Consider the following 12,340-nt stretch of genomic DNA (forward strand, 5'->3'; position numbering starts at 1 on the left):
ATAATGTATAAACGTAATATATGTACATAAGTGCTAGCGTTAGGATTTATGTATATCTTGTTAAGATCGGATTAATACATGTCTTGAAAATATGCATTTTTATTCTGTGTTCGTTAATCCGAACCATTCGATAGTCCGAATCAGGCTTGGCAATGTGGTGTTCGGATTAAAGAGGTTGCACTGTAATTTGTTTCAAATATCGTTAAACTTTGAATAAATTTGATTTAATATTTATTAATAATGAGACCACGTGTTAGTTATCGTTTGCAAAATCTTTCTAAATAAAAATATTGACGAGCTATGATTAAGTTCATAGTTTACTATTATAAAAGTACTGTTTTGTTCGATTTGATTAGTTTTGACACTAAATTGGAGCACGGCCTTTTAGTTTTTGAGGAATATAATTTCGTTATGCTCGATTTGATTAGTTTTGACACCAAATCACAAAACATTTCTTTTCTCAATAACGAATGACTTCTCGAAAAATGTGCAAGAGTACAAAAAGATATTAAAGTAAATTTACTATCATATTGATAAACCTTAGTTGTTAATTTGGTTAGGGTTAAAAAGATTCATATAATTTTAAGGGTGACCAACCCCTAAACCACCCCTTATTGAGCTTTCAGCCACTTCAAATTTTTAACAAATAAAGACGTCAATAAAACAAAAATATTTCCCAAATATGGTTATTCTAGGTTAAGCCTTTCCTGAAATACAGAATTTTTTCAAATTTTTTTATTCATTTTCTGAAGCCAATATCTCAGTAACCGCAGGCCTCACAAAAAACTTTCATATAAAAAATCGACATGTTTTGAGGTCTTCTACACGCATCTGTTCTGTATCGGTTGCGTTGCGGATCACCCTGTATAATTCCAGGCCTCGAGATCCAAGACACTCGAATATTCCTGAATACTGTCGTGCAACGCCTAAACGTCCAGATTACGATTGGAGAGCTTTCGCATGACCATTGGATATTATTTGTATGTAATAGTTTTGAAACACCCTGTAAAATAAGTTATTTTACTTACATGGCTACAAACTATTTTATGTTTTTCTCGCCTTATTAAAATTACTCAGGGAGGCATAAGGTATGTTGTTGATGTTTAGAGTAAAGTCAACTTCTGCTGATCTTCGTGCTTATTTATTATCCTTTGATAGTACATCTATTAGCACTATTACTATTGAGCGACATGCATGGTATGCATACACTTATTTTTTATTTAAAAATTCGTGTAGGTAACGTATTTATCATGTATTAGAGACCATATGTCGTGTCTCAACATATTCCTACCCTTACTGCATTATCAATTATGTCATAATGAGCATCACGTATGAATACGTAGCCTGAAGTATCTAAAAATTAGTGATTTCCATGGGGATCGTAGTTACATCAATGAGATTAGTAGATGCAAACTTACAGAGATAAAGGACTGTATCGACATCACACCAAATGGACCAATCGTGAAAACAAGAGGTTTCTGAACTCTCGTGATAAACATCAAAATCATGCATTTGATTTTAGGAGTCTCGTCTGGCCAATTACTTTCCCAGATTGAATGAGTCAATTTCTGACTCTAAAATTTAATAAGAACGGAGGCTTTTGTGAATCCCTGATAACAGGTACTTACAAGAATAAAGAGTTCATCGGCATTGTAATAATACAAACAAAGCCTTATCAGTATGCTTATCGAAAACGTAGATATAGATGCGATTAACAGTAATGTGATTTCGTTCTAATTAAAAGATAAAGTTAAAGAATATTGCAACTAGAAGAAAAGTTACCAACCCCTGAGACTTGCGTTAAGGCCGTGGCAATTTGAAATGAGCTCATAATAAAATCAAACACCATAGGATAGCCCATGTTGTTGTTGTAGATGTTAACATATCTGAAAATATGGAAATCACCTAAAAGTGGGTTATAGCATGTGTTTGTGACTCACTGAATAATATTATCGTGTCTCACAATGAGGTGTTTAAAAAATAAAAAAGCAGCCGTTTCCTCGTCCTCAATGGCATTCAAAGTTTGATATTTCCATTTAAAATTCTGAAAATTCCTGAGCAAATGGTCTAGCTTTTTTAGCTGCCTGCAGGGATAGAGAATTAAACTGATCATGAGGATATCGATGACTATTAAATTATTAGTCCCCAATATACCAGCTATACACTGAAAAGTATACGCCTTCTAAAACTGATAATATTTGATTTGTCCGTAGGTCATGTAACTTAATAGACCTTATAGTGCTCTTGTACATCAAAAGGAAACCAAGAGGATAGAGGCAATTCTCTTATAATTTTAGTCGAATTACTATATGTTTCTTCAACGGGTCCAACTATAATAGCTTTTGTGAAGTATATGAAACACACGATAATCAAGAAGTAAATGTAAATTTCACATTTCCAATTCGCGTTTTCAATGTTTTCTTTATCGAGTTTCTGAATCTTGAATTTTGGAATATTATGTTATGAAAACTAAAACATTGCTAACTCTACCAATTCATCATCAATAAGGTTTTCCTTCATTTCATCTTCAATAATTGTCTTGATCGTTTTCTTGAAGCTGGGACTTATTCGTGTTATCAATCGCCTACAGAAAATAATGGTGTATATCAAGGTAATACATAGATTCAAAGACATCAGATCTTTTCTAATGGGATCTTCGTTCAGGATGAAATATAATTCTATGTATGCCGTGACTATGAATACGGCCCAATAAACAAGTATTATGTTGGAATAGACGTCATAAGCGCTTCGCATTTTCTTGCTTTCTGGAAACGTGAACTCCGACGGTAAAACTCCCAACATAAAGCACCCTTTTACGGCTATTCTCAAGTTTTCGCATTTGGGGTATATCTAGAAAAAGTATTTGGTATAGGGAATTAATATCTAAAGAGATATTTTATAATTAACGGGATTTTGAAGGTTGACTTACGATCATGTTTTTCGATAGCTGTAGCTGTGGCTATCACTCGGCAGATGCAAATATATAGCTGCCCGCAAAGTGCGGCACTGAGGTAAGTTAACTGCAGCGCAAATTACAAAGGTTATATAATATTGTATTGTATACAGCGTGTCTATTATTTGCGTTTTAAAGGAATTCAGTGTTAGTTTTAAATGCTCGGAATGACAGGTAAGACAGATTCAAATGTCAGATATTTTTTGAAAACGGCTTTTTCTATGTTAATAGAATTCAAGGATCGGTTGCAACAATCTCTACCATATGCTATTTGGTAGCTAAATGATAAAGACACATGAAACAATGGGTACTAATGTACGTTGATGGAATCTGATTGGAATGTTGGTAAATGCTGCAATGAAACGATAATTTCATTTGCAACAAAAACCAAAACTTTCCCCAGCAATTTATGCACTTTACCTTTACTTTAACTTATGCGCTTGCATAATATGGTTTTCTTCCTGAAGAAAAGACTCTCACCCAGAGGGCGCCTCCAACTGGTGCCTACCTACGAGACTGTGCATGGAGTCCTACAGGTATAAAAGTTCCAGAGAACTCCTAAATACCCCTCCTTCCACCAATTTTATTTAGGGGGATACCAAAGTGGTAGCTTTTTCCGAACTCGTCTAGAACAACGGCTCCTCTGTGGTTATTGGACTATACTGTTTTTTTCCAACTTTTTGGGGAAATTACTTGAAATTAAAAAAATACATCCTCCATAATGTTCTTCGCAAGAGATTACTCAGAATCTTAGGCTAGGCACTTAACGGTTTCTTATCGAATTTGTGTCCTTTTAAAAATTTCGGAACTTGAGAAAATTATTCATTGATAAGGCAACAGTTATTTGAGACATACTGTATAATAATCTGACGATGATACATTGTAGTATCGTCCTCTTATTTAGTAAAATTTTAATACTTGCATATGTATAATTATATACCAATTACATTTGTATTTAAGTGTCTAGTTACTATTTCATGACTCTATTATAACTTTAGTCTATAATTACTAATAGTTTAGCCGCATTGCAAGAACAGGTTATCTGCCTTACCTACCATTCCGAACATTTAAAACTAACATTGAATTCGTTTTAGACGCGAATAACGGACACGCTGTATACAATACAATATTATATAACCTTTGTAATTTGCGCTGCAGTTAACTTACCTCAGTGCCGCACTTTGCGGGCAGCTATATATTTGCATCTGCCGAGTGATAGCCACAGCTACAGCTATCGAAAAACATGATCGTAAGTCAACCTTCAAAATCCCGTTAATTATAAAATATCTCTTTAGATATTAATTCCCTATACCAAATACTTTTTCTAGATATACCCCAAATGCGAAAACTTGAGAATAGCCGTAAAAGGGTGCTTTATGTTGGGAGTTTTACCGTCGGAGTTCACGTTTCCAGAAAGCAAGAAAATGCGAAGCGCTTATGACGTCTATTCCAACATAATACTTGTTTATTGGGCCGTATTCATAGTCACGGCATACATAGAATTATATTTCATCCTGAACGAAGATCCCATTAGAAAAGATCTGATGTCTTTGAATCTATGTATTACCTTGATATACACCATTATTTTCTGTAGGCGATTGATAACACGAATAAGTCCCAGCTTCAAGAAAACGATCAAGACAATTATTGAAGATGAAATGAAGGGAGACCTTATTGATGATGAATTGGTAGAGTTAGCAATGGTTTAGTTTTCATCATATAATATTCCAAAATTCAAGATTCAGAAACTCGATAAAGAAAACATTGAAAACGCGAATTGGAAATGTGAAATTTACATTTACTTCTTGATTATCGTGTGTTTCATATACTTCACAAAAGCTATTATAGTTGGACCCGTTGAAGAAACATATAGTAATTCGACTAAAATTATAAGAGAATTGCCTCTATCCTCTTGGTTTCCTTTTGATGTACAAGAGCACTATAAGGTCTATTAAGTTACATGACCTACGGACAAATCAAATATTATCAGTTTTAGAAGGCGTATACTTTTCAGTGTATAGCTGGTATATTGGGGACTAATAATTTAATAGTCATCGATATCCTCATGATCAGTTTAATTCTCTATCCCTGCAGGCAGCTAAAAAAGCTAGACCATTTGCTCAGGAATTTTCAGAATTTTAAATGGAAATATCAAACTTTGAATGCCATTGAGGACGAGGAAACGGCTGCTTTTTTATTTTTTAAACACCTCATTGTGAGACACGATAATATTATTCAGTGAGTCACAAACACATGCTATAACCCACTTTTAGGTGATTTCCATATTTTCAGATATGTTAACATCTACAACAACAACATGGGCTATCCTATGGTGTTTGATTTTATTATGAGCTCATTTCAAATTGCCACGGCCTTAACGCAAGTCTCAGGGGTTGGTAACTTTTCTTCTAGTTGCAATATTCTTTAACTTTATCTTTTAATTAGAACGAAATCACATTACTGTTAATCGCATCTATATCTACGTTTTCGATAAGCATACTGATAAGGCTTTGTTTGTATTATTACAATGCCGATGAACTCTTTATTCTTGTAAGTACCTGTTATCAGGGATTCACAAAAGCCTCCGTTCTTATTAAATTTTAGAGTCAGAAATTGACTCATTCAATCTGGGAAAGTAATTGGCCAGACGAGACTCCTAAAATCAAATGCATGATTTTGATGTTTATCACGAGAGTTCAGAAACCTCTTGTTTTCACGATTGGTCCATTTGGTGTGATGTCGATACAGTCCTTTATCTCTGTAAGTTTGCATCTACTAATCTCATTGATGTAACTACGATCCCCATGGAAATCACTAATTTTTAGATACTTCAGGCTACGTATTCATACGTGATGCTCATTATGACATAATTGATAATGCAGTAAGGGTAGGAATATGTTGAGACACGACATATGGTCTCTAATACATGATAAATACGTTACCTACACGAATTTTTAAATAAAAAATAAGTGTATGCATACCATGCATGTCGCTCAATAGTAATAGTGCTAATAGATGTACTATCAAAGGATAATAAATAAGCACGAAGATCAGCAGAAGTTGACTTTACTCTAAACATCAACAACATACCTTATGCCTCCCTGAGTAATTTTAATAAGGCGAGAAAAACATAAAATAGTTTGTAGCCATGTAAGTAAAATAACTTATTTTACAGGGTGTTTCAAAACTATTACATACAAATAATATCCAATGGTCATGCGAAAGCTCTCCAATCGTAATCTGGACGTTTAGGCGTTGCACGACAGTATTCAGGAATATTCGAGTGTCTTGGATCTCGAGGCCTGGAATTATACAGGGTGATCCGCAACGCAACCGATACAGAACAGATGCGTGTAGAAGACCTCAAAACATGTCGATTTTTTATATGAAAGTTTTTTGTGAGGCCTGCGGTTACTGAGATATTGGCTTCAGAAAATGAATAAAAAAATTTGAAAAAATTCTGTATTTCAGGAAAGGCTTAACCTAGAATAACCATATTTGGGAAATATTTTTGTTTTATTGACGTCTTTATTTGTTAAAAATTTGAAGTGGCTGAAAGCTCAATAAGGGGTGGTTTAGGGGTTGGTCACCCTTAAAATTATATGAATCTTTTTAACCCTAACCAAATTAACAACTAAGGTTTATCAATATGATAGTAAATTTACTTTAATATCTTTTTGTACTCTTGCACATTTTTCGAGAAGTCATTCGTTATTGAGAAAAGAAATGTTTTGTGATTTGGTGTCAAAACTAATCAAATCGAGCATAACGAAATTATATTCCTCAAAAACTAAAAGGCCGTGCTCCAATTTAGTGTCAAAACTAATCAAATCGAACAAAACAGTACTTTTATAATAGTAAACTATGAACTTAATCATAGCTCGTCAATATTTTTATTTAGAAAGATTTTGCAAACGATAACTAACACGTGGTCTCATTATTAATAAATATTAAATCAAATTTATTCAAAGTTTAACGATATTTGAAACAAATTACAGTGCAACCTCTTTAATCCGAACACCACATTGCCAAGCCTGATTCGGACTATCGAATGGTTCGGATTAACGAACACAGAATAAAAATGCATATTTTCAAGACATGTATTAATCCGATCTTAACAAGATATACATAAATCCTAACGCTAGCACTTATGTACATATATTACGTTTATACATTATATGACACATACAACTCAAAATAATTTTCTCAAAAATTTAAAAATGATCAAATATGTATTGTATGTATTTACGTACTGACATATACCTAAATGAATATCAACGAAAAGTAATTAAGAATTATTTTTTATTTGACGTGCTGATAAAAAAATGTGTTATTTGAGTCTGTTTTTTATTTTTAAATGCGACATCTTGCGCTTGAACTAACAGTTCCTGCAGAAAAATCTTTCGATGTTCAGGAACATTATTTTGTTTTGCCCAAGCAATACAAGTGTTAAAAGCTGACACTGCATCAGTACTTGTCACCAAACGTGGAATTTCCGAAACATCATCAGAGTCACTATCAGAATGGGAATCTTCATCTATTTCTTAAATGATATCAGCCTCAATCAATTCATCGCTGAGTGCTTTGTCGTGTACTACCCACTCTTTCATCTCTTCTTTAGTTAAGTTTTGGTCAATCTTTCTTCCCAAATCCACAATCTCTTTTAGTTCGTTATTCAACTCTGTGACATTGGGCTCAGTGATTTGTCTAGCTAACCTAGCTAATGGAATTTCATCTTCCTCGTCACTGTCACAAGCATTTACTTCATGCGGTAATATCTTACTCCATGATTTTTGTATTAAGTTAACACTCACATATCTCCATGCTTCGTCCAAAGAGAAAACAACGTCCTACAGATTTATACTTTTGAGTGATTCTGATATATCACAATCAGAGTCGACAATTTTTTTCAGCAACTTTTTGCGATAGAACAATTTTATTGCTTGTATAACGTGTTGGTCCATTGGCTGTATCAACGGTGTACAATTTGGAGGAAGAAAAAATGCAAAAATTTGATTATCGTTGCTAGACAACTGAGTGGGATGCCCAGGTGCATTGTCCAAAATTAAAATTGCTTCTGGACTAAGATTGAGTTTCTTCATTGTACGTCTAACAAGTACTAACAGGTACAAACTTATTGTGAAACCACTCAGTAAAAATATCTTTAGTTACCCAAGATCTCCGTTGTCCTTTATAACAAACGGGAACTTCAACGTTTCTAAACGCACGGGGTTTCACACTCTTATTTAGAACCAATAACTTTAATTTGTGAAATCCAGATGCATTGGAACAAGGCATAAAAGTGATCCGTTCTTTGTTTACTTTTCGTCCGGGGGCAGATTTTTCTTTGAAATGGGCTAAGGTTTTTTTTGGTAAAACCCTCCAAAAAAGTCCGCTTTCATCAGCATTATAAATTTGATGCGGAACCAAATTTTTTTCCTTTATCAATTGTATAAGTTTTTCCATGAATGGCACGACAGCGTCATAGCCGCTAGATAGTGATTCTCCACAAATGCTTAACTGGCGAATACCAAATATAGTCTTAAATTTATGAAGCCAATCAGAACTTGCTTTAAAATCATCTTTTTGTGTAATTTCTTTATAGAAAAACTGAGCTTTCGCGCGAAGAATTTCTCAAGAAATTGGAGAACCTAGAAAAACAAAAGGAATTCCTACAACCTGTATCAAAAATATGGAATATGTATAAGAATTTACCTTTGGTTCTTTCCTGCATAAACCACGTAAATATAGCCTTTTCAACTCTAGGATTTGAACTGAACTTTAAAGTTTTTCTATTTGAAGGTCCAAAATCATTTTCATGGAGGTATGCCAGGATTTTGTTTTTGTTTTTTTTTAATATCAGCCACAGTAGCTTTTCCGATGCCATATTTAGATGTAATGTTTGAATAGCTTGCACCGGCATCTATATCTTTTAACACTTCAATTTTTTTTTTTAAATCGAGTGTTACGTGCTTTCTTTTTGACATTTTTCTGGGAAGCAAGCCCAAACCGGATCTCTTACTATCCGCACACACACATTAGGGACGCTAAACACAATGATCTTTATATTCAAAGGTTTAACTTAAAACGGAGCGAAGGGACTCCCCGATGGGGCAACGGGAGTCCCACATTACCAACGGTGGTGGCGTAATTCAAGCGGTGACAACCAGCAACTCTTTTCTGATTAACGTTCAAATTATCGAGGTAGCGTTCGGACTGTAACTCATGATTTCGCCGTTCGGATTAAAGAGATTGCACTGTATTACTAAAATAAAATAAACACTAAATATATTGTTCAAAATGGCTACCATTTTCTCTTACACACAGATGCACCCTTCTGCTCGATTTGATTAGTTTTGACACCAAATCACAAAACATTTTTTTTCTCAATAACGAATAATTTCTCGAAAAATGTGCAAGAGTACGAAAAGATATTAAATTAAATTTACTATCATATTGATAAACCTTAGTTGTTAATTTGGTTAGGGTTAAAAAGATTCATATAATTTTAAGGGTGACCAACCCCTAAACCACCCCTTATTGAGCTTTCAGCCACTTCAAATTTTTAACAAATAAAGACGTCAATAAAACAAAAATATTTCCCAAATATGGTTATTCTAGGTTAAGCCTTTCCTGAAATACAGAATTTTTTCAAATTTTTTTATTCATTTTCTGAAGCCAATATCTCAGTAACCGCAGGCCTCACAAAAAACTTTCATATAAAAAATCGACATGTTTTGAGGTCTTCTACACGCATCTGTTCTGTGTCGGTTGCGTTACGAATCACCCTGTATATGTCGGAGATTTATTAGTTTTTAAGTTTTGTAAAAGTAGCAGTAGGATAGACAATAAGATGAAGGGCAGGCTGACAGGGCTATCTAAAGGCAAAGCACTGTCGAACGAGGTCACTAGTGCCACGACGCGCTTAAGTGGCCATGTGTGCTAATTATTTGGGTGACACTAAACTATTGGTTCTTTTGTAATAGGGACTAGCAGGTACTTTTCCTACGGTTCTGAAGGACTCACCAGAACTGGGAAAGTTAAGACACAGGGACAAAGAACAGACAGTTAATAGATTGATGGGAAGAAGAGCGGTCGTGGGGTAGTGAATTCGCTAGTCTGTCTTTTCATTCTTTCTTTTCTCTGTTAATAAAAACGATATACTAAATACAAAGAAATGGAGAATACTTCTAAAGTTACCCATATACCAAATACCAAAGACATATGTTATAAATACATGCGGGAACCAATACGCGATAATTATTGAGTGAGCAGTTATCTTGTACCGGGTGTCCCGTTAACAGAGGACGCCGGCTGTATTTCTAAAACTACCGGAGATGAAGCTTTGAAACGAAAAGTGGTATAACAAAAGTCACCAAGAGAAAATACTGAAATATTTTTTTTACTCCTAATTCCACCGCTAGGTGGCGTATCTCATATAGTGGACGTAAATATATCAAATAACTGAAGAAAATGGAGCAAAAAGGAGTACCGAAAATGTCACATTTTTACTAATGAAAAGTTTTTGCATAGTTTTTGTATATGATTTTTTTTAATACATTTGCAAGTCTTCTGTAGAGGGTGCTGCGAATGTTGCCAGATAAAAACTTGAATATCTCGGGAACGGATCATAGGATTTAAACAAGTGGTGACTCGTTAGAAAGAGCGTTTTTTTGCTCTATTCAAGGATGTGTCAGACAATCCATTTTAGTTCATGAGAATACCCTTAGAGGGCAATTTATTATTAGATCTCAAATTTTTGTAAATTTCTTGCAAATATCAAGTGGAAAAATATATGTTTGGCATTTTTGTTAATAAAAGCATGAAATTTTACTTATATCCTGAAAATTTCATCTCAACATCTCCATTCGTTTAGAAAATATGCCGGTTTTTGCCCGGAATCTATGGTAATTAGCCTTTGCGGTGCTCGCCATCTGCTGAAGAAATTCCGCACTCAAACAATCTTTAAAGTTAACAAAAGAATAAGTTTAATGTTTTTGTCTAAGTTTCAAACTGATTGTAGATGACGCTGCGTTCATTTGAATAAAAACAATCGCGTTTATAGACTTTTGTTTGTTCTTTTTGTTGTTTATTTTTTATGACGTCCCAAATGTTCGAACTGATGCCCGTCGTTATGAATTATTGTGAAATTTGCGGTTATTTGACCGTCGCGGGCGGGGCACGGGTGTCGTCCGGGTTAATCTTGTTCCTGTCTTGTCAACCAAACTTACCCTTTCCTCAATGGTACTTGGGGAGTCATCCCCTTCGCCTCTTAACGAATCGAAGAAAGCTTGTTTACTGCTTCTTGAATTATCGTAGGCCATTCTTTACTGTATACGAATTTATTAATGACAGAAAAAAAATGTATCGCTTATAATGTATTTGCCAAGGGGTACCACCTAGGTTTTTCTAAAAATCCCTTACGGTACTTTTACAGCTTAACCTAGGAAACTTTGGAAGTTAACCGAATTACAAGGAAGAAAAATATTTCTCTAAGCCACTCTACAACATAAAACTATTTGTACAATGCCGTTCTTATGCTAGGTAAACTACAACTAACCTGTGTGTCTCTTCTTTGTTGCCGAATATAACACTTACACTCCCGGACTCACTGTTTTACAGCGTGTCGATTATGAACTTTCGAAGGATTCGTCGTGAGATCAACCAGTCTGGATCAGATACTTCTTCCGGGATTTCCGTTCAGCCCTCCGAGAACCACTTCACCGATTCATTTACGGGAGGCACGTAACGAATAAGAGGACACGTGAGCTGGTAGTTGAGAACCAAGAGCAAGGTCCTAAGACGCGGGGGTGCAAGATTGCAAGAGAGCTTTTTCTCATATAGCAAATTCTTAAATATCCCATCAACTGAAGAACAACCATAGGCGTACTTGGGCTATGGGGTAGTTATTGGGCCAATAACTACTGGCCCCGTTAAAGCGTAACGCTCGGGAGGCACGATTTGGCCTTTTTTGTGTCTTTCGGTAATCGTAATTGCATCATGGTATTAGTTCCGACAAGGAAGCCGCTGGAAATTCCACCACTTGGCTCATCTACTATCCAAGGATAATGAGTGAAAAAACCCTGCGCTTGGCAGAAGTTACTCTCGAACTAGTGACGCTCATAGGCGTATCACGAGGATGCTGGGCCCGAAGATTACACGTTTTTTAATTCTAAATTATTCTATGCGTAACTACTTTAAATTAACAAGAACTTACATTAAAGTCCTGAAAAACACTAGACGGTAGCCCGTAGCGAAAGTTATTCTTTAACTTTTACAAAAATTGCAATTATTTAAGACCTATAGATTCTGTGGCAGGCATATCCACAACAATAGATATTGTGATAATCAGTCAGTTCAAAAATTTCTTCAACTTTTCTGAGTTTT

General features: G+C 34.8%; 1 protein-coding gene across 1 annotated transcript; it reads right to left on the minus strand.

Moving 5' to 3' along the window:
- Nucleotides 1-1,297: 1,297 nt before the first annotated feature.
- On the minus strand, nucleotides 1,298-2,935 carry LOC136417700 (odorant receptor 67a-like). The gene is made up of 8 exons (XM_066403519.1): nucleotides 2,930-2,935; nucleotides 2,491-2,850; nucleotides 2,233-2,439; nucleotides 1,941-2,164; nucleotides 1,787-1,886; nucleotides 1,629-1,733; nucleotides 1,419-1,574; nucleotides 1,298-1,353 (listed from the first exon to the last, which is right to left on the minus strand). The coding sequence occupies exons 1-8, from the start codon at nucleotides 2,933-2,935 to the stop codon at nucleotides 1,309-1,311; spliced, it is 1,203 nt and encodes a 400-aa protein (XP_066259616.1). The 3' UTR covers nucleotides 1,298-1,308.
- Between the last annotated feature and the right edge of the window lie 9,405 nt (nucleotides 2,936-12,340).

The sequence above is a fragment of the Euwallacea similis genome, chromosome 29, assembly GCF_039881205.1.
Source record: "Euwallacea similis isolate ESF13 chromosome 29, ESF131.1, whole genome shotgun sequence".
Lineage (NCBI taxonomy): Eukaryota > Metazoa > Arthropoda > Insecta > Coleoptera > Curculionidae > Euwallacea > Euwallacea similis.